This window comes from Melanotaenia boesemani, chromosome 17, assembly GCF_017639745.1.
Source record: "Melanotaenia boesemani isolate fMelBoe1 chromosome 17, fMelBoe1.pri, whole genome shotgun sequence".
Taxonomy (NCBI): Eukaryota; Metazoa; Chordata; class Actinopteri; order Atheriniformes; family Melanotaeniidae; genus Melanotaenia; species Melanotaenia boesemani.
The window spans coordinates 29,230,984-29,257,208 of record NC_055698.1 but is presented as its reverse complement, the minus strand read 5'-3'; the positions used below and the strand labels follow the sequence as shown (position 1 = coordinate 29,257,208).

Genomic DNA, 26,225 nt, shown 5'->3' with positions numbered 1-26,225 from the left:
ACAGTGTTTTATCTATAATAAAATCCGGTTCTGTCAGGTTCATGTAATGTGTCTGTTAAATTTCTATCATTTCTAATTTAGAAATATCATATTCATCAGAAGCTGTGTATCAGCTTTACACTAAAAATGGAAATACATGATCATAGTGATTTTCAAAAAGAGAAAACATTAAGCATTAACTGATATGAAAAATCAGTAATAATTTCAAATAGGTCATTTTTGCATCAACCATTTGTAAATGAAATGCTGACATAACAAGTTATATCAAACCATGTTTTCTTTTCCAAATGAATCATATTCTGTCCATTTTTAACAACATACTACATCACTTCAGAGAAGTTTACCACTTTATAACATATCACAATATAATAAATTAGTTTAGGTTAGTCACCACAGGACAAGACAGTCAGTTTAACAACAGCATTTATTGGGTGCTGTGTGTGTTGTGTTGTGTTGTGTTGTGTTGGGTTATTTGAATGTTGCTGGAAGAAAACCTATATATGTAAGCTTGTATGTAAATCTACAAGTAAGCTTGTAGAAAGTGGAATTTCATTTAAAGTATCAATATGCTATATTACTGTTAGAAACAATCACTAACAATAATTTTAGTCATAGACAGAAGACAACATTTGAGTGTTGAGGTTGATCTGGGCTCAGGAGTCAAACTCAGAACATTCCCTTCCTGTAATGATGGATCAGCTCTGAAACGTCTTCTTTACACACCTTTATCCAGCCATCTTCCTGCATGTGGTACACTACACAAACACAGAAGAAACAGATAAAAACACATCTGTGTACACACTTAATGAATCCTGCTATGAGATATAGAGTTTTACACTGAGTGAAAGAGAGGAATGATGGTGTTGGAGCAGTTATTCTTTGAGCTAAATTCTAACATTTGCATCTGAATATGTTTATCATGTTTGCCATGTTCATCACTGATGCTAAGTTGGTGACAAATTAAAATGATCTTACTAAAATGTCTGTTGAAATCCACCCAATAGTTGACAGTCTTGAACATGAATGTATGTGATACTGAATCAAAGTTTAGAAAGATCCTCAAACTCACTGTTCACCACTCCTCCAGAGTAGGCATCCCTGTGTGTAGCATGAGCAATGCCCCGACGGCCGAGCTCATACGCTTCCTCTACCGTCATGTCTTCTTTGTAACCACTGTCCACCACCCCGTAGGCATAGCTGTTACCACAGCCGGTAGAGAACATGCGACCAGACAGACGAGTCCCATTATCATCCACATAGTACAGACCGGGACCCTGAAAGAAGCACAGTGAGTTTCTGATAAGTTTCCAAATAGATTATACTCACTTCTTAAACAGAACCTTAGATTAATGATACAATGATGCTGATTGAGACATTACTCCGAACTGAAACTGATGTCTTTTTTTTTTTTACTGGCACATTAATAGATTGCTCGTTAATTAGACGGGCAAACGTCACCGCATTCTCGCTTGCCATGGCAGAGGACTGATGGGCTCATGGGAGGCGACATTGCTCCTTCTCCATTAATTTCCTACAGAACTTGCGCCATAAGGTGAAAATCGCTGCCCTCCTTCAGCCAAGTGACGGGTGACATCCATGCATGTGAAATGTCGCGCTCGTTCACGGTGACATGCACACGGGGGCTTGCGATGCGACACATGAAAATAGAAAAATGTTTTCAATTTTTGCCACTGTTCCATGGAACTATAACCAACCAGTCAAGGGCTTCCTTGACTGACCAATGACCTGAAAGCAGGCTAGACAGCGCAGTCTGCAAACACCGTCAACATGGAGGAAACGATAATTTTAACTGTGTCTGACTTTCCCCTACTTTACAATACTTCACACAAAGATTATAGAGATGTAAATAAAAAGGCAGCCACGTGGCACCAGAGTGTATTTGTCCGAACGTAGGTTCTGGATTTATCTGGATCACCTCTGAGGTCCGCCATCAAATGATGATAATCACCATGCTGTTTTTTAGTTTGTAAAATACGATGAACCCAGGGTTGTCTTTTACTTTTGTACAGTCGAGTCAACAGCAAGATTTCTGTCAATTCACGCAAAATCTTCTGGCTCTTCTTCCTTCATGCTTTGTCTTTCACGGACTGCTTTGAAAATGTCAAAATTCCCTCCAATATCATACCCATACTCCAATATATTGTAACCTTAGCAGTTTACATACTGAATATGTTATTGTAATTACTATGGTGTTGGTTGTGAAGTGTACACCAAACAACTGGATAGGTATACCTAATTTGCTGTCATGTTATGTTACTGTTTTAGAAACCACACACACACACGCGCGCACATATTTACACAGACCCTGCCAACAAGCCTACAGACGGTCATCTCCTTGTTCAACATCAATAAACAACTCAAACTCAAGCAAGTGTCTCATCTTTATGCATTCTGACCGATGCACCCTTGTTGGCCACAATTAATAAACTAAATTAGAAGAATACAGTCCTCCGATCGAAACAGGTATACAGTTATCTTTGGTCACTGATAGTATGATAAAATTTTAAAATGGAATAATTTTGCATTTTATATTATCTGCCTCTCCTGTCTCCTTATTATGAAAGCGTATAGTGCCATCCAATATAAAAAAGAAATTGGACCATATCATGTTATAACACGACAGAAATATTGAAGTAAAATTGGTCTACATTTTATAGAGATGCCATACATTTACCTGTCACACAGAAACATTTCAGCTCTTTTCTTCTAAGGATTAATTGCTCTACTTTGATTTATTGTTGTACGCTAAGAATTATGGGACAGTTATGAGCAACCCGGTACTTCACCTGCCTGCAAGCAGTGGGACGCCGCATGCGTGTCTGTGTAAAAATTATGTATATACATTAAGGCTGTCAAAAATAACACAATAACGGCGGTAACTAATTCATGTAATTCTGTCAAAATTGTTAATGAATGCGCAGCATCCTTCATTTATGATGGCAAGACATGGAGGTGTGTAGAGGCAAGATAAGCTGGCTATATAGATGGATTTAAGGGTAATTACCCTTAAATGAGGATCTTTTAACACTCAGACTTTACAGGTGAGAGGGTTCAACACATGCCCTTTTCCCACATTAAAAAAAAAAAAGAAAAAGAAAACTTTTCACATAGTTTTGCAAAAAAACATTGCTGTTCTGTTTGTCTCTGTATCAGACTCTCCCTCGACCCCCCAGCCTCTCCAGTTGTTGTGAACCATGATGGCTGCCCATGTTCAGCTGACCGAATTCTCTCTCTAGATGCATTTGTTTTTAGTCTAGCTGAGAAAGAGTAAATTAGCGGTCACGGTTAGGGCACATATTTTGGATGGCGATAACAGCAGCCTGTTTCAGTTAGATATTGCCTTTATTTCCATCCATCCATCCATCCATCCATTTTCTCGACGCTTATCCAAGGTCGGGTCATGGGGGCATCTGCCTAATCAGAGAAGCCCAGACTTCCCTCTCCCCGGCCACATTCACCAGCTTGTTCTAGGGGATCCCAAGCCGTTCCCAGGCCAGCCGAGAGATGTAGTCCTCCAGTGTGTCCTGGATCTTCCCCAGGGTCTCTTCCCAGCGGGACATGCCCAGAACACCTCACCAGGGAGTGTCACGGCCCGTGCGAATCTGCAATCAGTGCTTCCTGTTGCCCATATTTGGACTGCCTATTGTCACCGCGATTAGGACGGCGCAGCTGGAAGACATCAGATCATCACCTCACCTCCATATAACCACCACACAGACATCCAGTCATCGCTGGATTATACTACTCATCGTGGTAACCAGTCGTGTACGTTGTCTGATTCTGTCGTGTAAAACTGAGACTAACCTGTTGACATCTCTCTCCCAAGAATCTGTCCGCACTTCACCTGCATCCCGGAAAGTCCAGTCTGCCCGCTCCAGTCCGTCCGTCCAGCGAACCCTGCATCTCTTCAGCACATTCAATAAACTGTTCTTTATCATTCTCCATTCGCTTCACTCCTTGGCTCCATACACCACCCCCTGACAGAATAATCCAGCCAAAACATGGATCCCACGGAGCAAGCCGCCAGGAAAAGCGAACCCGGAAGCGACCTACATCACGCCGTGTCTGCACAAGGACAGCTACTGGGTCAACATTCTCAGGTACTCCGGTCTCTAGGAGAAGGACAACTTGCCTTACAAAAACAATTAGATGATATCTCCCGTTCGTTGTCAGCCCTGTTTAATCAGCCTTCTCAGCTCTCAGTTCCCACAGCCTCTCAGCCTGTCCCGGCGCCGACTCCGCCCACGCCAGCACGGGAAGTACACATCCCAGATCCCAAACCTTTCTCCGGCGAGTTGGGGAAGTGTAGGGGATTCCTACTCCAGTGTGCAATCATCTTCGACCAGAAACCACACACGTACGCATCAGATCGCTCTAAGGTATCGTATGTGATCGGACTACTCACTGCCAGGGCACTAACTTGGGCGGAAGCATTCCTGGAGACCACGCCCCTCCACACTCTTTCTCATCAGACCTTCACGGCTGAATTGTTAAAGGTTTTCGACGGCCCAGTTCGGGGCCGAGAGGCGGCCAAACGCCTGATTTCTCTGCGGCAGGGGAATCAGAGCGTGGCAGAACTGTCAGTGGAGTTCAGGACGCTGGCTGCCGACTCAGGATGGAACTCTGCTGCATTAATGGACCATTTCTTACATTGTCTCACAGATACCATGAAGGATGAGCTGGCCACTCAGGATCTGCCGACAACTCTGGATGGGTTGATAGACATAGCCATCCGATTGGACAATCGCCTCCGTGAAAGATCCCGTGACCGACGGACTCCTTCCCTAGGCCAGTCCCTGGGGCGGGGTTCGTTCACTCCACCTGAACCATCTCCGGCCTTCCTCTCTGCTTCAGCCGTCGAACCCATGCAGGTGGGTAGTACACACCTGACCCCGATGGAGAGGCAGAAACGGCTGCAAGCAGGAGCGTGCTTGTACTGTGGAGAAGTGGGACACTTCCGAGTCTCGTGTCCCATTCGACCAAAAGACCAGGCCCGTCAGTTCAGGTCGGGATTCTGACGGGCCGGACCCAAACCAAGACCATGATCCCGGCCACATTAACCCTTTCCGGTCAGTCTCACACAGTACAGGCCCTAATCGACTCAGGCGCAGAAGACAGTTTTCTGGACATTCATTTGGCGAAAGAAGCCCAGATTCCCCAGGTACCGCTGCCACAGCCCATAACAGCCAAAGCCCTGGATGGTCGCACCCTCGCCCAGGTAACTCACACCACTGTTCCTGTCAGATTGAAGCTCTCCGGAAACCATTCTGAATTAATCGAATTTAAGCTTATTTCAGCACCCAACTCCCCGCTGGTCCTCGGTCACCCTTGGCTATCTCTCCACAATCCCCAAATCAATTGGACCTCCGGATCCATCATGGGTTGGAGCGAAGAATGTCACCAGGCCTGTCTCAGATCTGCCGTTCCCCCAGCAGACACAGACCCCGGCAGTACGGTAGTCCCTGATCTCACTCCGGTCCCAGCCGATTACCACGACCTAGCCGCAGTTTTCAGCAAACTCAAAGCGTCATCTCTGCCACCTCATAGACCGTACGATTGCGCCATAGAGCTCCTGCCCGGTTCCTCTCTTCCTAACAGTAGACTGTACAACATCTCCGGGCCGGAACGAGTCACTATGGAGAAATACATCCAGGAGTCCCTCGATGCCGGGATAATTCGACACTCTTCCTCCCCGCTGGCTGCTGGATTCTTTTTCGTCACCAAAAAGGATAAGACCCTTCGTCCCTGCATCGACTACCGGGCCCTGAACAAGATCACCGTCCGCAATACTTACCCTCTCCCCCTGATCGACTCTGCTTTCGAGGCACTGCTCGGCTCCACCATCTTCACCAAGCTTGACCTCCGTAACGCCTATTACCTGGTCAGCGTGAAGGAGGGCGACGAGTGGAAAACCGCCTTCAAGACCCCCCTGGGGCATTTTGAGTACCTAGTCATGCCCTTCGGCCTCACCAACGCCCCGGGGGTGTTCCAAGCCCTGGTAAACGACGTGCTCCGAGACTTCCTCAACCGGTTTGTTTTCGTTTATCTGGACGACATTCTCATATATTCCAAAACCCTGTCAGAACACAAGAAACACGTCCGATTAGTACTACAGAGACTCCTCGAAAACAAACTGTACGTAAAGGCGGAGAAGTGCCATTTTCACTCGGATACGGTCAGCTTCTTAGGTTACGTTTTCACGAGCGGGCAGATGCAGACCGACCAGGCGAAGGTTCGGGCGGTGTTGGATTGGCCCACACCGGACTCCGTTAAGTCTCTGCAGCGTTTTCTGGGCTTTGCTAACTTCTACCGCCGATTCATCAAGAACTTCAGCCTGGTGGCAGCCCCACTCACAGGATTGACCTCCCCCAAGACTCCGTTTCGCTGGTCGGACTCCGCCGAGTCCGCCTTCAAGGAGTTGAAGGCACGTTTTGCCTCGGCTCCGGTCCTCACGCAGCCTGACCCTTCCCGGCAGTTCGTGGTCGAGGTGGACGCATCAGATACTGGGGTGGGAGCGGTTCTGTCTCAGCGATCGGAGCAAAGCGGCGAATTACACCCATGCGCCTTCTTCTCCCGTCGCCTCTCCTCGGCGGAACGCAATTACGATGTGGGGGACCGTGAGCTGCTGGCCGTGAAACTTGCGTTGGATGAATGGCGCCACTGGCTGGAGGGAGCAGCTCGGCCTTTCATCGTGTGGACAGATCACCGCAACCTCGAATACATTCAGTCGGCCAAGCGGCTGAATGCACGTCAGGCCAGGTGGGCATTATTCTTCGGACGATTTAATTTCTCTTTGACCTACAGGCCAGGAACCAAGAACGTGAAACCAGACGCACTGTCACGCCAGTTCGGCTCCGGAGGCCCGTCCCCAGATCCTGATCCTATCCTGCCTGCATCCTGTATAATCGCTGCCGTCACCTGGGAAGTGGAACAGAATGTCCGGGCAGCCCAGCGAGCGCATCCTGACCCAGGTACCGGTCCACCTAACAAGCTTTTTGTACCCAACAATATCCGTTCCCAGGTCCTTCAGTGGGGTCACTCATCCCGCGTGGCGTGCCACTCTGGCCGAGCACGCACGGCAGCCCTCATCAGGCGGAGGTTCTGGTGGCCGACCCTGGGACAGGACGTCCGGGAATTCGTGGGGGCTTGTCCAGTCTGCGCCCGGGGAAAGACGTCCTCCCAAGCTCCCGCAGGGCTCCTTCGACCCCTCCCCATTCCTGGGCGGCCCTGGTCCCATATAGCTCTGGATTTTGTTACCGGACTCCCTCCGTCCCGAGGTAACACAACTATTCTAACAATCATAGACCGGTTCTCCAAGGCGGCTCACTTTGTGGCACTGCCCAAGCTGCCCACCGCTTTGGAGACTGCTGATATCATGTCCAACCATGTTTTCCGTCTCCATGGCATTCCTCTGGACATTGTCTCGGACCGGGGGCCCCAGTTCGTGTCCCGGGTCTGGAAGGCGTTCTGCTCGGAGCTAGGGGCATCCGTCAGTCTGAGCTCGGGGTTTCATCCACAGACCAACGGTCAGGCGGAACGCCTGAACCAGGAGTTGGAGTCCGCCCTGCGCTGCGTGGCTGCCGATAACCCCTCTGCCTGGAGCAGTCACCTGTGCTGGGTGGAGTACGCTCACAATTCCCATGTCTCCTCAGCCACAGGTCTCTCCCCCTTCGAAGCCTCTCTGGGGTATCAGCCTCCGCTCTTCCCGGACCAGGAGGCGGAGCTCGCTGTTCCCTCCGTGCAGCGTCATCTGGGTCGCTGTCGCCGGCTGTGGCTCGCCGCCAGGACAGCCCTGGGGAGGACCGAGGCCCGGAACCGCCGTGGTGCGGATCGGCACAGGGGTCCCGCACCTCCGTACCGGATTGGGCAGCAGGTCTGGCTGTCCTCAAAGAACATTCCCCTGCACACGGAGTCCCGTAAGCTGTCGCCCCGGTACCTCGGGCCCTTCGAGATCCTGGAGGTGCGGAGTCCTGCGGTCATGAGGCTGCGCCTGCCCCGGTCCATGCGTATCCATCCTGTCTTCCACGTCTCTCAGCTCAAGCCTGTTTCTTCCAGTCCGTTGGTCCCTCCTTCCAGGCCCCCTCCGCCCGCCCGGGTCATTGGCGGTGGTCCGGCTTTCTCTGTCCGTCGTCTCCTGGATGTTCGCCGCCGGGGTCGTGGTCTTCAGTACCTGGTGGACTGGGAGGGGTATGGCCCGGAGGAGCGGTCCTGGGTCCCGCGTTCCTTCCTTCTGGACCACGACCTCGTCCGGGATTTTCACCGCCGTCGGGCTGGTGGGTCGCCTGGGGGCTCCCCTTGAGGGGGGGGCACTGTCACGGCCCGTGCGAATCTGCAATCAGTGCTTCCTGTTGCCCATATTTGGACTGCCTATTGTCACCGCGATTAGGACGGCGCAGCTGGAAGACATCAGATCATCACCTCACCTCCATATAACCACCACACAGACATCCAGTCATCGCTGGATTATACTACTCATCGTGGTAACCAGTCGTGTACGTTGTCTGATTCTGTCGTGTAAAACTGAGACTAACCTGTTGACATCTCTCTCCCAAGAATCTGTCCGCACTTCACCTGCATCCCGGAAAGTCCAGTCTGCCCGCTCCAGTCCGTCCGTCCAGCGAACCCTGCATCTCTTCAGCACATTCAATAAACTGTTCTTTATCATTCTCCATTCGCTTCACTCCTTGGCTCCATACACCACCCCCTGACAGGGAGGCGTCCAGGAGGCATCCTGACCAGATGCCTGAGCCACCTCATCTGGGTCCTCTCGATGTGGAGGAGCAGCAACTCTATTCTGAGCCCCTCCCGGATCACCAAGCTTCTCACCCTATCTCTAAGGGAGAGCCCGGCCACCCTTCGGAGAAAACTCATTTCGGCCGCTTGTAATCGCAATCTCGTTCTTTCGGTCACTACCCACAGGTCGTGATGATAGTTGAGGGTTGGAACATTGGCTGGTAAATCGAGAGCTTTACCTTTACTGATGCAGAGTCCACATTTCTGCAGATGCCGCGCCAATCCACCTGTCGATCTTCTGCTTCATCCCTCCCTCACTCATGAACAAGACCCTGAGATACCTGAACTCCTCCGCTTGGGGCAGGACCTCATTCCCAACCTGGAGAAAACACTCCACCCTTTTCCAGCTGAAGACCATGGGGGTGAGGGGTTCTGCCTCTGGGCTCAGTGTCCTTCACTCTGGTCGGCCTGGATGGCCGGTGCCTGGCGAGGTTGACAGGTGCTGATCTTGGCCTGCCAGGGCCTATGCCCCATGACCGTGGGGAGCTCTGGCTGGGATCTTCCTCTGCCCTCCCTGGGGTGGGTCTTTATGGTTGGGTAGCTTGGTTTCATGCTCTAGGATTGCCGCTGATCGCCCAGGTCTCTCGGCCACCTTAGTCTGCCTCTAGCCTCCGTGGAGGCGTGGTCAAATTTGCATGATCAAACTCACCTCTGCTCACTCCTCATTCCTCATCCTCTGCATGCTGACACAGTCACTGAGTTGTCCAGTGGGGGGGGGGGGGGGGGTTATTAATTAAAAACGATCAAAGCAATGCGCTCCCTCGATTAAGAAATGCACTGTTGAATTAACAAATATGCTCCTCAAGGTATTTGGCCAAGATGTAACGCCATATTCTCTGTGTTTCTGTACAGGTGTAGCAGTTGGTTGTCTGGTATAAGGTTGGATTAAAGGGTCGTTGCCTCTGTCTACTGTATCTTTGTCTCATCTGCCTTTTTTCCACTTTCCTTTTTACTTCTCTTCATTAGTCCTTTTTTTTTCTGTCCTCTCCAGTCAGGTCCAGCAAGATTACATAAATTCCATATTTGAAAAGATGAAGATAAAGCAATATATTTAAATAAATAAATATAGAGGCGGGTCAGACCATCATTCTCTTTACTACAATGCTGGACAGGACAAGTTAAAAAAAAAATCACCAAGATCTTGTATTGATGGTGGGAGAGTGACTACTACATGAAACCTTCTCCAACACATCCCAAAGATTCGGTCTCTGTGATGGCCAGTCCATGTATGTATGTCTCCTGTTCCCTGAACCACTCTTTCACAATCTGAGCCCCATAAATCCTGCATTGTCAACTTGGAATACGCTCATACCATCAGGGAAGAAAAAACTCGACTGATGGAATAAGCTTGTCATTCTGTATATTCAGGTATCAACTGATCAAATTTTTGGACACATATAGTTGCTCAACTTAGATCTGACCAACTGCAGCAACCCCAGATTACAGACTTCCTCCACAGGCTTGTACAGTATGCCCTAGGCATGATGAATGCATCCCTTCATCTGCTTCTCTTCTCACCTGATGCTCCCATCACTCTGGAACACGGTAAATCTGGACTCATCAAACAACACGACTATCTTCCATTGCTACAGAGTCCAACCTTTATGTTACAAATCAAAACCTTTGTCTCTGGTTAGTCTCACTGATTAGTGTTTTTTTTAATAGCTACACAAGTGTTCAGTCCAAATCCCTTGAGTTCCCTTTGTGTTGTTTGTGTAGAAATGTTCTTACTGACCTGCTGGCCCAGATGTCTTAAATCGGACATTAATTCCTTTCATCTATTATAAATAAACTTCTGTATACCAAGATTTTCAACTGGTTTGTGGCGGGTGCTCTTTTGCCTCTGAAACCAGACCAGACCAGAAAAACAAAGGTGGTGGCAGCTTAAAACATTTAATAACGGAAAAAACTATTACAGTATTTAGGAGGCCGATATATGACTGCGCACAGTACAGGACAAGAAGAAGCCAGCTCAAAAACATGAAGGTCAAAGGTAAAACTTAAAGTAAATCTAAAAGTGGCAGGTTCACCAGTTTTTCTAATCAATAATAACATGCTGGTAGATTCAGTATAAATACTTCAACCTTATATACTGTATTTAAGAAAACAACCAACTATATAAACTAATTCACATAAGATACTGTTAAAAATAAATAGCTGTGGATTAACTGAATTCTAATAATAAGATCTGGCCTCTGCCATTGAAATACTATCAGTACTAAAGTTAAAATCTTTACAATGTATTGCATTTTAAATTTTTGATAAATATGTGAGACAGTGACACAAGCTCTGAAAAGTATTAATTGAAAAAATCACAGTAACATAAACAAACCCCAACATACACGTCGCAGATTACCTGTTTGTCCCATCCACAGATCATGCTCCCCATCGAGAGGCCCATGCCTTTGTAGCCCAACATCATGTTAGACAGCAGCTTAGAGGCAGCAGACACAGAGATCCGTTGGTTGTTCCTCAGCTTGTACAACCTGGATGAAATAAAAGAAAGAAACCAATGTGTTAATAAGCAAAACAGTCAACAAATGAGTAAGTCTGGTAGGTCATCCAGATTATTCTGAACTTAAAGCCAAAAAATGACATGTGGGATATTCTTCTTGAGTTCATAAGCCTCTTTTTTTATTCTATATATATATTACATACTCTCATAAAATCATTGTTATAATGATACAGTCCTATCAATAGGTTTCCATTCAGGATGTTACCTAGAGTCATAATAGACCCCACTACAAAAGGAATATTGCATTCAAAACTGATGAATACTGCAATGTCACAGGCCTTATCTCCAAAACTTTAAAGAACGGTAGAAAAAGTTATCCAGTTTCTTTGTTCATTTTTTTTTTTTAAGTTTTCTATATCTTTTATATAAATCCTAAATATTTTATAAGCAAACTAGAATATGCTACTAAGCCTGAGTAAGAGAGCTCATACACACAAGTATAAAAGTTAATATTTAAGCCACAAAAATCTAAATTACAGCAAGTTCATTGTTGTGTTTTCTCATCATGTGCGACATCTAATCTTAACAAGTATTTCACAAAATTTAACAGCTCTTTTTCTGGATGTCCAATCTCCTCTTTACAAAATCTGGATATATATTGTCCATCCAAAGGTAATTTTTGTTAACTTAAAAACAGTTGATTTGATGTTTATGTGGCACAAAAACTGAAACCGAGTCTAACAGACAATTAGTTGTATGAAAATGGACAACAATGCTGGACAGACCTGCATTCCTTGGCGAGGAGTCTCTCCCAGTACTGACAGTCGGCAGCACTGCCCGACATGGTGCCCAGCAGGTACGGGTTGATCTCTATCACCTTATTGACGTCATTGGATGCTGTAGAGCCAAGACGCATTTTAGAAAATAAATAAATAAATATTTAAAATGAAAAAGAGAGAAAGACAAGGGTTGAGACTATCAGTTAAAGTAGTCAACATTATAACAGTAATCATCTTAAACAAAGAAACACTAATAAGTCTTAATTATAAATTCCAAACTCTATGGTGATGTCAAAAACTAATTAACATGCTCACATGCATGTTACGTGTGAATGGAAAATACTAGTTTTACAGAATTTGTTTAATCCATCTTTCCATAACGTATTCACTTCCACCTATTCCAGCTTTTCTCTTCCAAGTTACTCAGGTTTGGAAGCAAGGACGAGGCCAGAGGGGTGGCCTGAGGGGGCACTAGCCACCTTTAAAATCTGTCTGGCCCCCATGGTGGCTCCCCAAGAATAAATTCTAAAGCTGTAACTGATTTTCAGAGTAAACTGAGTTTTACTTCAGATGCCCAAGTGTATGTGATTGCAACGTGTAATCTGCAGAACTTTATATATTCTACACCAAAATTATAATGTTATTGATAATAATTCCAGCATGTACACAGTATCATCTTGGCAAATGCTTATATAGGTGATGGTATTTGTCTGTTTACAGTTTACATTTAACAAAGAAAAGAATGTAAAAGTATGTGCAAGTTTAAATAGCCCAATTATGCTAATGAGAAAAAAAAGAGCTCAGAACAAGTTTTTTTTTTCATGCTATCAATGTAGGATCATAACAATTAGTTCACCATTTCCTTAAATCCTTCCTAAGTCTAACTCTCCCTCTCTCTCTCTCTCTCTCTCTATATATATATATAGAGAGAGAGAGATAGGTTTAGGAAGGATTTAAGATAATAAGAAAAGATTAGTTTATATCTTCCCCCCTTGTCCCATGAAAAGCTGACAGTCCCCAGCCCCGCATGTTACCCAAATAACGGCCAGCTGATGCTCTGGAGTCCACAGCCACGATGACTCCATGCTTGAACTTGAAGGCCAGAGTGGTCGTCCCGTGGTTCAGGTCAATACTCACCCCTCCCTCACTGTTACAGGATTTCAGAAACCCTGCAGGCTGCGAGTAAACAAAAAACAAAAGTTATCCAAATGCATTAAGCGTGGTTACACAGGAGGAAGAAAAGAAACAAGACAGATGTTGTAAAATAGCGTGTTTGACTGAAACTGTTTGTTTTTGTAATAATTAGGTTGATTTCATAGAAGTAGCGACGCTTCTCTGAGATGTCACGCGTTTTCAAATGACGCGTAAAATAACCGGATGCGCATCGAGTCCTTCATGCTGTGGCAGGTTTACTGAAAAATGTCCAGTGTTTTTTTTTTTTTTTTCCGGACTGTTGTAAAATAATACTTACCTCTACACCCAGAGGAACAGCAAATTCTTGCGTTTTGGTCCCGAAACTATAGTGGCTGGGTCGGTCCTCAAGGTGCGTCTGTCCTGCTCTAAAAATCTGCCTACAGAATTCAGAATATGGATTAAATCCACTAACTTCAGCAAGTGCCATTATGTCTTACAACAGAGCAACTATAGTCTGATCTTAATATGTATTATAAAGTTTTACGATTTCCAAAAACACAAAGCTGGATGTCGGTCGGCACCGACAGTAATTTCCTCATACGTGACAAAGAATCCGAAAGTGAAAGTTTTACAAACGATTTTACTGTATGTTGTATTCAAACGTTAAAACTTGTCATTAACACAAGATCTTTTTTTTTTTACCACCAATATATATGCTACTAAATTCGTACATTTCTAAATTAAAAGTGTTGAAAGAAAGTGTAGAAATTAAGTTTTTACTGTAAATCTAAAATAAAACAATGTGCCACTGTCTCTTCAACCAATAGAAGAGCTAAAAGACGTTTTCATCATCAGTCTCCAAGCGGAAACTCCAAAATCAGGTTTCAGGAACCCAGCAGAGGATCGTGTACATGCTGTACAGCTAGTTAAATGATGTATTATTGATGTAGAGTAATATTAATTAGCATGTGCAGCAAAGTAGCCTGTGTGTGTAGATTGACATGAAAAGATTCTGGACAAATGGTGAATGGAATTAACGTAAAAGCTGGCATGTAAAAACATGAAAAAAATCAAATAAAATAATACAGCAGCATGGGTCATAGGAGTGTAAAAAGGTTTTTATTCAGTGTTTTAATCCACATACCAAGTGATAAACCCTGCATTATTACAGTTTTTGAATTATACATCATAAAGCATAAAAAACAAAAGCATGTTTACAAATATTTGCTATTATATGACAAATCTGTAAAAACAGTTCAGTTAAATTAAGAGATGTCATCTAACTGCTATATGTTGTATTTAAGTGTGCTTGTACGTCACAGCTCAGACAGTATCCATCTGTTGAACAGTCTCCTGTACAACCTCCACGTGGAATGGGACAACTTTCTCTGTGAGAACTGCTGTCGTGCCTGGTTGATACTTGTATTTCATTTTCCTGCAGACAAATAGATAAGTTTGATTAATCAATGATCTAGATGATGAATTTAATCAAATAATTACACATTTACACTATTTACAGTTAGCATTTAACAATGCAGATGAGACAGGTTGATTAAAAGTTAATGGTTGGCAACTAATAACAAGAGGCTTCTATGTTTAGAAAATATGGTTTGTGTCAAATACCATCTGCTAGCAGCTTAAGAGCAGGAGTGAAGTGGCACAACATGATCTACTTAAAAAATTTTTTATTTTTTTTAAAGAATTTAAAAGTTAACAGCCTCAAACAAATTTGAAATACAACATAAATGGTGACAGAGAAAGGCTAAAAGAATTGATAGCTCATCAGAGACAACTTTGTTTTAGAGAGATGGTTCCACATAAAAGTCACCAAAAATTTATTCTTCAAGAATCTGTTAGAAGAGTAGACTGGCATCCTCATTAAAAACCTACCTCTTATCTTTGTACTGAGACTCCTGGTAGGGTCTGATGTAGTCCACACCTTCTTTGGTGATGACACAGATGTCGATGTTGTTCCCTGAGCCGAGGTCACTCATGATGCCAGCATGGATGGCATCTCGCACCAGTTCCTTCGCCTTTTCCAGCTGCAACAGATAAGAAAAAAGCTGATGAAGAAATGAGCAAACACAGAAAAATTAATCAGTTAAATCCAAACATGTTTGTGTTTGAAAATCTAGTTGAGATCCAGTTTAAATGATCAGCTATCATTTCATGTGTGTTTAAATATTGGTCCAGGCTTTCACCTCCAGGTCATGTTTGAACCCGTCCTCTAAAATCCCAAGAGCAGCCAGATCTCCAGATCCTGTAGGCACAAAAAGAAGTTTAATCTGAAACTAACCGACCGTGAACTAAATGCATACCTGCAGCACATTAAAATATTTACTGTGATTTGTAGAGTTAACAAGGATATGGTCATGTGAAGAGGTTTTGATGTGCTCGACAGAAGAACCAACAAAGAGAACATCTCAGGAACTCAACCAACATAGACTTAAAGAGTAGATGTCACTTATTGCGCTGTTAATGAGTTATGTCACATACCCATTGCAAGGTATGGAACCTTATTTACACTCCCATATGGCCCCACCGTATACAGGTGATTCCCAGTGCAGTCCACTCCTCCCAGTATGAGACTGGCACCAATCTGACCATGATACCTAGGGTCATGAAAGAATAAGAAGCCATCCATTACTTTAAAATCTTGACTCATGTATGAATTGTTTATTCACCTCTTGACACACGTGTTCATGTGTGCACAACACCAACCTGTACAGCATATCCTGTAATATGTTCACTGCCATGACAACACGAGGGTTCCTCCCACTGTTCATGGAGAAGATGGTGAGGTTGGATGACAGAAGATCTGTGGTTTTCTCTGTGTCTGCTGCAGTTCCTGCTCCACAACAGCTAATGACAGAGAAAAAATAAAGGATTGAGAGAAAATGGTAAAGTAAAAGTAAAAGTAAAATTAGCTGAGCAGCAAAACAAAAAGCAAATGAAAACACTTAGGAATGGTTAATACCACATTGTTGTAAGTGTATGTAAAGGTATTTTCCTCTTGTTCAACATTTGTAAAACTTACTACATATTTGGAGAAATGTAATGAATCTTGGCGCACATCTTGTCGGCCACCACATCGCTGGAAGTGGCTCTTGTGTCTGCTCCTAACACCACCCCATCCTAAAGCAACATGGACAAGTAAGGATATTACAGAATCCTAATCCAGATTACATCTGTTGGCCTCATAAGCATCAAAATAACACCCCCATACAGTGAAAGCTTTATCTTAAACATCAGACCTTTGACATCCTCTGCAGCAGCCACTAAAATCTCACTAAACCCACTGAAGCTGCAGTACTACAGTAAACAGTTGCTGCTGCTGCATGAAAATACACTATGTGTAAGTGTATGTATAAGAGTGATATGTTGATTTGATTGGATATGTGAAACACATAAAGTAGATTCACAAGATTCCTTAAAGAATACACCTGTATCTGTGCATGTGTCAGTTAAACTGCTGCTGTGGACGCCCTGCTGTACACTACTGTTAATTTAAAAAGCACAACTAAATAAGTGCTTTATGTGTGTTGAATAATATTTGACAGCAGAGCCATGGATAATCTGAGTTCACTGCTGCAGCACTGTGCAGGATTTCAAACTGATCCATGGAAGACCTCATGCAGTTTTATGTGGAAAAACAGCTACAGTATCTTAGTTATCCAGTAGGCCATGAGGAAGTCTGTGTATTTGATAATTCCTTCATGAGTGTAATTTAAATCACGGTCATACTTGCCTTGAACACGACTCCTGCTATGGTGGTTCCTGTTTTCATAGGATTTGGAGTTTTTGCTCCGTCAAAAAGACCCTCTAACGCAGCATTTCTGGAAAGAGGAGATGAAGAGGAGACAGGTGAGGTGGTAGCAGGGGACCATAAAGTGTTATTAAGAAAAAAATTAAGACTACATTTTATTATAACAACACACATTATGAACACGCCTCATCTTATAGGCTACTGTTAAGATCATTTAACTGATAAGCAGAAAAAGTTACTTTCGCTTTTGATCCCGACAAAACTCAGTTTAACCGATAGTTTAATTTAATTTCTGACTTTACTGATGCAGTTTTCTGATCATAGGACATACAAAGAAACGCATACCTTGCTGCGTTGTCAAAATTAAACCCAGCTGCTGGAGTTTCGAGGACATTTGATAGCGCCATGGCACACTGGATGTGACTGCGGCGTCTCTGCGCGTCTCGGTGCGCCTGAGGTCGCTGTTCAGAAAGTCAGAGCTCCTTCTTCCCTTTCGATTTTGAAGAGAAAATGGAGAAACACTACACGGACTCTCACGTTAAAGGAGTCAGTACAGGGGTGAGTAAATACAGATAGGTTCATTAATTAATACAATGTACTTTTATCTTCCGCTGCAACAAAAAGATCTCAAATGTTCGATGACCGATCATGCGTAAACAGGTGATGCTGTAACTGAATAGTAACCTAAACCAAGTTTAAGTGGCTTCTTCCACGACGTTTAATATTAGTGAATGTTTAACATTTAAGTTCTGAAGAGTTTATTCTTCACATTTCTTTAAAGAAAGCGTTTGGCTACGTTTTCATTTTCAGATGATTTCTGCAGTAAAAATAAAATCTCAAAACTCAAAATCCCAGCATGCATAGCTCTGCTCACGAATGAACAGGAAGTCATGTAAAAACGTGTATCTGTGATGCTGAGTGCCAGGATAAAATCATGTAACAATTCTTTTGTCCTCCTCAGACCACCATCCTGGCCGCCGTCTTTGATGGAGGGGTCGTGATTGGGTCAGATTCCAGAGCTTCGATTGGAGGGTGAGGATGCTGAGGAGATAATGCCACGAAACTCCAAATTACAGTAAAACACTGATACAGAAGAGACCATTTAATAGCATTAATATGCGATAAAATTCACAACAAGAATAATGTGCAGTTTAGAATAGTTTAGGATGCTTAAAGATGCTGTTATCTCTGTCATTTCAACACCACTCATTTGACTTAATTGTCTGTTTGTTTCTTTTCTTTCTTTCTTAGCTGAATTGAGCTGTCTTTTACTCAGGTTAGAGAAGATAAATTGTTCAGCAACCACTAAAAGACCTGCAGGAGAAAACCGAAGTTGTGAACTTTTATTTCAGAACATGTTTTAAGACTTTATTTTTTACATTAATGGGAATATTTTCTGTGATCACACATCAAAACAGAAACAAACCCTTTTTTCACTGCCAATAAGTTACATCTAAATATCTGTGTCTTTGTTTTCTTCAGGGAATATGTTTCTTCTAAAACCATCAACAAGGTGATTCAGGTTCATGACCGAATCTTCTGCTGCATTGCTGGTTCACTCGCAGATGCCCAGGCCGTTACCAAGACAGCAAAGTTTCACCTGTCCTTCCACAGGTACACACACCTGGCATGTCTACATGCATGTTGACACTAGAATTTTTCTTCACACTTCATCTTGATCCTTGAAGTGATCCTTTTTTTTAAATCCTGCTTTTATTTAGTGGTGTTTCCATAAAATTTACAGGTTAATCACAAGATCCACTATTGTGACACTAACAGAATAAAGTAAATAAAACATGTCTGTCTTTACTGTTTCTTGATGTCCTGTAGTGTTCAGATGGAGAGTCCTCCTCTGGTGATCGCAGCAGCGACAATACTGAAGGAACTGTGTTATAAAAACAAAGAGGAGCTGCAGGCCGGCTTCCTCACTGCCGGCTGGGACAAGAAGAAAGGACCTCAGGTAGGTTGCAGGTGACATTAAGTCCACCAGGATGCATATACTTTACCTGCACTGCTGATGTTCTCTATTCCCTTCCAGGTGTATGTTGTGTCTCTGGGTGGGATGTTAGTCAGTCAGCCTGTTACCATCGGCGGCTCAGGCAGCACCTACATCTACGGCTACGTTGATGCTAAATACAAACCCAACATGACCAGAGAGGAATGTCTACAGTTTGCCACCAACGGTACTGTTAGATTTACTAACTTATGAATAGAACTTTATTGTCATTGCAACAAAATGTGCAACAAAATTACAAATGTATATAAATGCTAACAAATGGATCTTAATCTGAATCAGAATCTCCGTATCAATGAAAATGGTTGGGGAGGTAAAAAGCACATAGTTTCATAAATCATTTATAGAGCTGGTGTTAGTAGAAAATTAGGATTAATTCAGTAAATATTTGGTGTGTGATATGAAAAGATGTAATTAAAATTTTGACATAAATATCTTGCTGTTTTGCTTAGTTAAAAAAACATATTAAGCAACTTAAAGCTGCCTCAGCTTTCATTAAAATGACTCTTTTGTCATCACGGCTTTAGTAACAGCAGAGCCTGAAATACAGTGTGTTGAAGGTTTCATTAGTCTACAGTTTATATTTACAGGAAAGACCCAAATGCACTTCTATTTCTACAGTAAATAAATATGTACTGGTGACACAGTATTTGTAACCAGGAGCAGCATACACTGAACTTTATCTATATAACACCTACTTTTCCCTTCCTGATTTCCTTCCTCCTCGTGTTTCACAGCTCTGGCTCTGGCTATGGGCAGGGACAATGTCAGCGGGGGTGTTGCTCACCTGGTGGTGATCACGGAAACAGGGGTGGAGCACGTGGTTGTACCTGGTGACAAGCTGCCGAGGTTCCATGATGAGTGATCGGCCTCTTACCTTCTGGCTTCAAGCTACCGATACATTTATAGAGTTAATACTTACATTCCCAAGCCACAATAATCATTAGTTTTCTCTGTGGAGGTCAGGTCTCCGGCAGATTTCCCTCTCAGCTAAAGTCAAACACATGAAAAACAAGATAGAAGTTGTTTCCTGCACACAACCCCCCACCCCCCCAAAAATGTTGTTTTTTTGTTTTGTGTATGTGTGTGTGTGAATAAACTTTGTTGACAAAGAAAATTACTCTTGTTCTCCTCTTGTATGTCCAAATTACATATTACAAGCTTGGTATAAGCTTTGTTCATGTGATGAATAATGGGAACTTAGAATAATGTTAGTTTTTAAAAGAATTATAGCTCTTCCGTGCTGTCTTGTTCAAATTTCTATGCCCTATTCAAATAAATTGGTTGGATGCATTAATAATTATTTCTATATTCACACCTGTGCCTCATAAGAATTCAGGTTTCTGATAACCTGTGTGGCTTGGCAGAACAATATTTGTGTAGTTCAGTAACCCAGAGCACATTAATAGTTTCCACGATAAAGCTGCTGTTTGAGACAGAAGCTGTTTCTTTAACAGTTCTTAGAGGAGGAACAATTCAACTTTCAGTTTCGATAAAATTAACAAAAAAAAAAAACATGGAGTCCGTCTGATGTTTTGTGGTAGACTTGCTTCGGTGACCCAAACTAATCAAAATCTTTTTAAGGACTGTGTATAAAGTGTTCCGGTGTTTTGCACGTTTAAACCGGGGAAGCACGACTGTCCTGCTCGCTTTGGTGACACATTTCTCTCGGACAAACTTTACTGTCTGTGTCGTCGCGGGGACTCGCTGTATCACTATGTTGGGAGAAACGGAGCCACAATGGTTGTCAGAGGAGGTGAAAACAGGAGTAAGTAGACGTATAATTGTTATTAAGAAGCTGTCAATGCGTCCTGCTCTGCTCTTGTACATGATTGTATTATTTGTTTTTATCAACTAATTAGTTATAGACGTGCGTTAATTTCTGAATATTGTTTCTTATTTTAAGACTACCATAATTGCCATCGAGTTTAATGGAGGGGTCGTGCTGGGGTCTGACTCCAGAGTGTCTGCAGGGTAAGTTAGTGCAAACTTGCACGCGCCTGTTTGCATTATCTTTAATGTGACACAACTGGATATTTAGATTCCTATAAATAACTATAGTCTGCCCCATTTTTCTGATATGTTTATTTTTGTGCTGTTTCAACATCTGGACTCTTCCTTCCTCATCCCTCCATCCAGGGAGTCAGTGGTGAACAGGGTGATGAACAAACTGTCTCCCCTCCATGATAAGATCTACTGTGCTCTGTCAGGATCTGCAGCAGATGCTCAGACCATTGCTGAGGCAGTGAACTACCAGCTGGATGTCCACAGGTAAAAACAGGAGGAAGGCAGACTGCTAGATGTTATCATGTATTCATCACAATCTTCAGTTGACAGAAAAATGCTTGATCACAGCTACACTCATTAATGATGGATGCTTCATTTACATATCCTGAATCATTTGTGTCTTTATTCATGACCCTCCTCATTTCACAAATCAGGTCTATACTGGTTTTAATGTTGCAGAGTGGTGCATTCAAGAGGCATCTGTTATAACTGTTAAAATGGAAGTGGTAATTGTTATGTTTAATTTTTGTTATTCTAATTTATAAGACAGACTGGACATCCTGTCCAAGATGTATCCTGCCTCTTGTCTAGTAGCTGCTGGGATAGGCTTGAACCACCTGCAGCTGAGTGTTACAATGAGCGGGTAACAGAAAGTGGACGGGTGCATGAATAACATATGAGACATTTTAGAACACTTTCAGTAGCACCAGTGTCTGCTGACATGAATTTAAAAGGCTGTTTTTTATTTAAAATTCTACTTAATTCTAAAATACTTCTTTAAATTAAAAAAGGGCCCAAGAGGTAGTTTAGCCTAATTAAAGGAGAGGCACTTACACCATTTTCCCAGTTGTGTTAGAGACTTCACAAGTTCACACAAAATTTTGCTATTATAATAGTGTTGGAAGAATGTAGTCAACAAAGAGCATGAAATGCTGCAGAAAAATACTCTTTGTGACTAATTATTTTATAATATAATTAATCTGAAATATAACCAAAAGAATAAAATACTAACCCCTCATTTCCACCTGCTGCGTGTGCGCCACTGTCCAGCTCCACTGCAGTTTTGTTCCGACCTCCAAGGTGCGTCAATCCATACTGGGGCGTGTCAGGTGCGGCGCGCCCACAACTGCAGTCCACCTCGCTGGATCTGTGAGATCTCAAAATCACAAGAGAATTGGAGGATCTTGTGATTCCCCACTTTCAGGATAAATGTCTTCATTGTCCATAATGGGAAAATAATAAAAAAAAACACTGACATCCTGACCGGTTAAAGCACGGGGGCTGTTACTTTGAAAAAATACCAGAAGCTTTTACACTGCTACCGTGTCTTATTTCCTGTCTGCCCGATCTGAACTGCTGAGTTTGACGTTCTCCCGTTTCGACATTTCCAGACCTGGATAGAGACATCCTTTGAAGGCCTTGGGTGATGTGGAGAAGAGGGTCTGGTGAGGGGGGAGAGCTGGGAGTTGATCGCCTCTCTGCTGTGTCCTTCGCTCTTATCTGTACACTCATGTTTGGGTTTGCCGTCCTAACAGCATGACACAAGTGTGCACCAAGTAATCTGCATCCAGTTAGATTTGGATGCACACCATCAGGTCTGAATCGGTCCTTCCAGTTCCAAAAGATATTGAAGTTATCAATGAACTTTATCCCATGGGTGATACATGCGTTTGATAACCATGTGTTCAGGCCAAGAAGTCTACTGAAAAGTTCAATTCCTTTACCCGCTGTAGGAATGGGTCCTGAAATGTAAACATGGTGTGCTCCCAATTGACACAGTCTCTCCAACAGCAGAGAAAAGTCTTTTTTCAGGATCTCGGAGCCAATTTTCCTCCTCAGAATATCAAAAGACCCTGTGTGGACAATAATCTTCATACCATCTGGATGTGAAGACAGAATGGTCGACAAGATCACTGTCAGTTCCCTGACTGATGTATCAAAAAGTGTTAAATTTTCCGTCTTTGCCATCCTCACATGCTGTGTTATAGAGTCCCCAATCAGAATTGTGTCTATTTGTTTTTGTGTGGAAGCGCCGATAGCTTCTCTAGTCCTCCTGTTTGTGGAATTTTGGCCTCTCCTCCTGGTCTGGTTAGCCCTGGGCTGAGTTTTAGGACTATTTCTTGAGTTTTTATTGATCCTTGCATTACATTCATCATCATTCATTTTAATATGAGTCAACACATCATATTTATTATGCAGTGAGACTTCAGGTGGTGGAGTGAGTGCTGGAGCTTTAAATTTCCTGCTGGATTTACCTCTGCGACGAACAACATCAGACCAGGTTCTGGCTGGGGTTGATGACTTTGGTCTGGCACCAACACTGTTCCAGAAGGAGAGATCAGTCTGATGGTCCGGTTTGGGATTTTCCCCAGCTATTCCAATGTCATTTGAACACATCCAAAGAAGTGTATCAGCCAGGTCTGTAGTGGGAGGCTCCACATCTGACATGCCTTAGCGTATAAAAATTTGACTTAATCCATTTGACAACTCAGTAGCTTGTACAGAAGCTGCAACAGAGTCAATAGATTCTTCATTCACACGAATGTCTTGCAATGTTTCAATCCTCTTCTCCAGCTGTGTTATCCTCAAAGAAAGTTGCTCACACTCAGCGCAGCTCACTGATACTGCAGGGTTAGGAGACATCATTCCACTAGTTCTCCGATGGCAATCAACTAAATTTATCAAAAAATATATTTGTTCCAGTGATTTATAAGTGACCAGGAGTCCTTGTTCCTAAATTTGTTGTCGGTAAAAATAAGAAAAAAGAAGAAAAAAAGAAGAACAATGCAAGCAGAAAGGAGAGCAGAGCAGGAAGTCTTTCATGTAGACATGAAAGTTCAAACTAAGCATAAGAATGAGGAAGAAAGGGGATTTAAGTAACTTTGAACATGGCATGTTTGTTGGTCTAAGTATATCATGATCTACTGGGATTTTTACACACAACCATCAGAGAATGGTCCGAAAAAGAGAAAATATCCAATGAACAGCAGTTGTCTGGACCTAAATGTCTTGTTGATGTTAGTGGTCAGAGGAGAATGGGTAGACTGGTTGGCGATTACAGAAAGACAAAAGGAACTCAGATAAGCACTGGTTACCACCACAGTGGAGCATCTTCTGATGCTACTTCCAGCAGGATAATGCACCATGTCACAAAGCTCAGATAATCTCCACCTGCTTTCTTGAACATAATGAGCTCACTGGACTCCAACGGCCTCCACAGCCACCAGAGCTCAGTCCAGTAGAGCAGCTTTGGGATGTGGTGGAACAGGAGATTCTCATCATGGATGCAGCTGACAAACCTGCAGCAGCTGTGTGATGCTGTCATGTCAATATGGAGAAAAAATTCTGAGGAATGTTTTCAACACCTTGTTGAATAAATGCCATGAGGAGTTAAGGCGGGTTTGAAGGCAATCGAAAGTTCAACCTGATTCTAGCAAGGTGACCTAATAAAGTGGCCGGCGACTGTATATTGATGTTTGAATTCTTATATAGAATACCTAAAGATTGTGCTTCTCTGTCTATTTAAATATCAGACCCTCACTAAACTTGCGTTTTTATTATTATAAATATAAAGTATTGTGTAAGAAACTATTAGACTAATTAAAATCAGGTCAGTGTAGCTTAACAAACAAAAAACACTTTTCTCTGAATATAGTCCAGTACACAGACTGGACAGAAACGAGTGGAAAAGCAGCCAAAGTAAAGCTGGAGGACCTTCAGAAAGTCTGTACTATTATTGCTGCAGAGCACTTTAAAATATTACAAGATAATCTGGCTTGTTGGAAGCAAGCGACATAAAGAAATGAGGGGCAGATCAAGACTTCTGCATGGTGCTGTCTCACAAAAGATAAGATTTCCTGCTTTGTGCCAAAGGTGTTTCCAGGAATTCTGCATGCCAAGTATTACAAGCAATGATTACATTTATTTACTGAAGCTTTGATATTTTGTCTTTGTTAGTGTTGAGATAGGTGAGGACCCGCAGGTTCGCTCAGCGGCCACTCTGGTGAGAAACATCTCCTACAAATACAAGGAGGAGCTGTCAGCACATCTTATTGTAGCAGGCTGGGACAGAAGAGATGGAGGACAGGTTGGTTAACTCAAGTTGTTCACTACAACAGGTTGGAACTAAATCAGGTTTTAAGTGAGAAAAAATTGGGAAAAATAGTGTTGTAATTATTTATATTATGAACATACTTGATGATACCAGTAAAACGTACTTGGTGATCGTCCTTGTTCTCGTGTTCTTATGAACTTCCAGGTGTTTGCGACCCTGAATGGTCTCCTGACCAGGCAGCCTTTTGCTGTCGGTGGCTCAGGCAGTTGGTACGTTTATGGATTTGTTGATGCTGAATATCGCAAAGGAATGAGCAAAGAGGAGTGTCAGCAGTTTGTGGTCAACAGTAAGTGTTTATTTTCCCACATTGCTTTTGTTAAACATATAACTCAGATACTGTCTTCATCATAATGCAGATAATTTGCCTAAATCACGTACTTAATGTTTATGTCCTTTTTACCTCTCCTCTTTGCTGTAGCTCTCACTTTGGCAATGAACCGTGATGGCTCCAGCGGCGGCGTGGCCTACATGGTGACCATTGATGAACACACCACAGAAGAGAAAGTCATTTTAGGAAATGACTTACCCACCTTCTTTGATCAGTGACCTATTTGTTTTCTTCATGGCCATCATTATTTTTCTATACCATTAATTCAGTTTCTGAATTGTAAACACTGGATAAAAGCACATTTAACATTAATTTCAATAAAAGAAAAATATTCCTGCATGTCTCTCTTTATTCCTATAGCAGTTTAAGTTGATCATCAAAAAGCTTTTGTTTAACTTTATTTAACAGGATATACATTTTACATGCACATTTATATATAATCTTTAAAATTAGGATCAAGAGCTGTCCTATGTGTACAGACTGAGAAACAAATTAAATGGCTGAAGGAACTATTTTACCACCACAGGATTATGTGGACTTCGCACTTCTCAATCAAGACTTTTTTGTCATTTCAGTTAGATTTTCTAACATTCACATTCCAAAATGTCTTCTTGATTTTGTGTGTGTGTGTTGGAAAACAATTCTATAGTAGGCTAGATACTGTAATTACCAAATATTGGAGCCATGGGGTATTGTTGATGACGTTTTGACAGAAGGGGAGTAAGATTTACAATCATATGACCATATGAGATAGGTACTTTATTAATCTAAAAGAGAAATTCACAATATATTTAATATAATAAATATTATAATG

At 42.8% G+C, this 26,225-nt stretch overlaps 4 protein-coding genes across 5 annotated transcripts; 2 read left to right on the top strand and 2 right to left on the bottom strand.

Moving 5' to 3' along the window:
• On the bottom strand, nt 1–13,811 carry psmb8a (proteasome 20S subunit beta 8A). 2 transcript variants are annotated; one of them, XM_042011738.1, is made up of 6 exons: nt 13,520–13,811; nt 13,083–13,224; nt 12,055–12,166; nt 11,171–11,300; nt 1,037–1,274; nt 1–12 (listed from the first exon to the last, which is right to left on the bottom strand). In XM_042011738.1, the coding sequence occupies exons 1-5, from the start codon at nt 13,667–13,669 to the stop codon at nt 1,041–1,043; spliced, it is 768 nt and encodes a 255-aa protein (XP_041867672.1). In that variant the 5' UTR covers nt 13,670–13,811; the 3' UTR covers nt 1–12; nt 1,037–1,040. The 2 variants fall into 2 exon arrangements, with proteins under 2 accessions (XP_041867672.1, XP_041867671.1); XM_042011737.1 differs by lacking the exon at nt 1–12 and adding an exon at nt 530–755 and having other exon boundaries at nt 1,070–1,274; nt 13,520–13,810.
• A 474-nt stretch (nt 13,812–14,285) lies between these two features.
• Nucleotides 14,286–17,428, bottom strand: psmb13a (proteasome 20S subunit beta 13a). The gene is made up of 8 exons (XM_042011739.1): nt 17,294–17,428; nt 16,931–17,018; nt 16,220–16,317; nt 15,904–16,044; nt 15,679–15,794; nt 15,384–15,442; nt 15,073–15,224; nt 14,286–14,617 (listed from the first exon to the last, which is right to left on the bottom strand). Exons 1-8 carry the CDS (start codon nt 17,353–17,355, stop codon nt 14,506–14,508), a joined length of 828 nt encoding a protein of 275 aa, XP_041867673.1. The 5' UTR covers nt 17,356–17,428; the 3' UTR covers nt 14,286–14,505.
• Nucleotides 17,370–20,003, top strand: psmb12 (proteasome 20S subunit beta 12). The gene is made up of 6 exons (XM_042011743.1): nt 17,370–17,506; nt 17,910–17,980; nt 18,431–18,562; nt 18,779–18,908; nt 18,987–19,131; nt 19,700–20,003. Exons 1-6 carry the CDS (start codon nt 17,459–17,461, stop codon nt 19,825–19,827), a joined length of 654 nt encoding a protein of 217 aa, XP_041867677.1. The 5' UTR covers nt 17,370–17,458; the 3' UTR covers nt 19,828–20,003.
• Nucleotides 20,004–20,450: 447 nt separating this feature from the next.
• Nucleotides 20,451–25,748, top strand: psmb9a (proteasome 20S subunit beta 9a). Its single transcript, XM_042011744.1, has 6 exons — nt 20,451–20,730; nt 20,869–20,936; nt 21,102–21,233; nt 24,927–25,056; nt 25,228–25,369; nt 25,502–25,748. The coding sequence occupies exons 1-6, from the start codon at nt 20,680–20,682 to the stop codon at nt 25,627–25,629; spliced, it is 651 nt and encodes a 216-aa protein (XP_041867678.1). The 5' UTR covers nt 20,451–20,679; the 3' UTR covers nt 25,630–25,748.
• Nucleotides 25,749–26,225: the final 477 nt, after the last annotated feature.

What these genes read in the sequence shown, in the direction of transcription:
- psmb9a (XM_042011744.1), top strand. Translation starts at nt 20,680, where the DNA reads ATGTTGGGAGAAACGGAGCCACAATGGTTGTCAGAGGAGGTGAAAACA. An exon ending in TACCAGCTGGATGTCCACAG is followed by an intron (nt 21,234 to 24,926) that starts GTAAAAACAGGA and finishes TGTCTTTGTTAG; the next exon opens with TGTTGAGATAGGTGAGGACC. An exon ending in ACAGAAGAGATGGAGGACAG is followed by an intron (nt 25,057 to 25,227) that starts GTTGGTTAACTC and finishes ATGAACTTCCAG; the next exon opens with GTGTTTGCGACCCTGAATGG.
- psmb12 (XM_042011743.1), top strand. Translation starts at nt 17,459, where the DNA reads ATGGAGAAACACTACACGGACTCTCACGTTAAAGGAGTCAGTACAGGG. An exon ending in TTTCACCTGTCCTTCCACAG is followed by an intron (nt 18,563 to 18,778) that starts GTACACACACCT and finishes GATGTCCTGTAG; the next exon opens with TGTTCAGATGGAGAGTCCTC. An exon ending in TCTACAGTTTGCCACCAACG is followed by an intron (nt 19,132 to 19,699) that starts GTACTGTTAGAT and finishes CGTGTTTCACAG; the next exon opens with CTCTGGCTCTGGCTATGGGC.
- psmb13a (XM_042011739.1), bottom strand. Translation starts at nt 17,355, where the DNA reads ATGGCGCTATCAAATGTCCTCGAAACTCCAGCAGCTGGGTTTAATTTT. An exon ending in TAGCAGGAGTCGTGTTCAAG is followed by an intron (nt 16,318 to 16,930) that starts GCAAGTATGACC and finishes ATGTTGCTTTAG; the next exon opens with GATGGGGTGGTGTTAGGAGC. An exon ending in GGTTCCATACCTTGCAATGG is followed by an intron (nt 15,443 to 15,678) that starts GTATGTGACATA and finishes TTGTGCCTACAG; the next exon opens with GATCTGGAGATCTGGCTGCT.
- psmb8a (XM_042011737.1), bottom strand. Translation starts at nt 13,669, where the DNA reads ATGGCACTTGCTGAAGTTAGTGGATTTAATCCATATTCTGAATTCTGT. An exon ending in ATCAGCTGGCCGTTATTTGG is followed by an intron (nt 12,167 to 13,082) that starts GTAACATGCGGG and finishes TTGGCTCTACAG; the next exon opens with CATCCAATGACGTCAATAAG. An exon ending in CTCCTCGCCAAGGAATGCAG is followed by an intron (nt 11,301 to 12,054) that starts GTCTGTCCAGCA and finishes TATTTCATCCAG; the next exon opens with GTTGTACAAGCTGAGGAACA.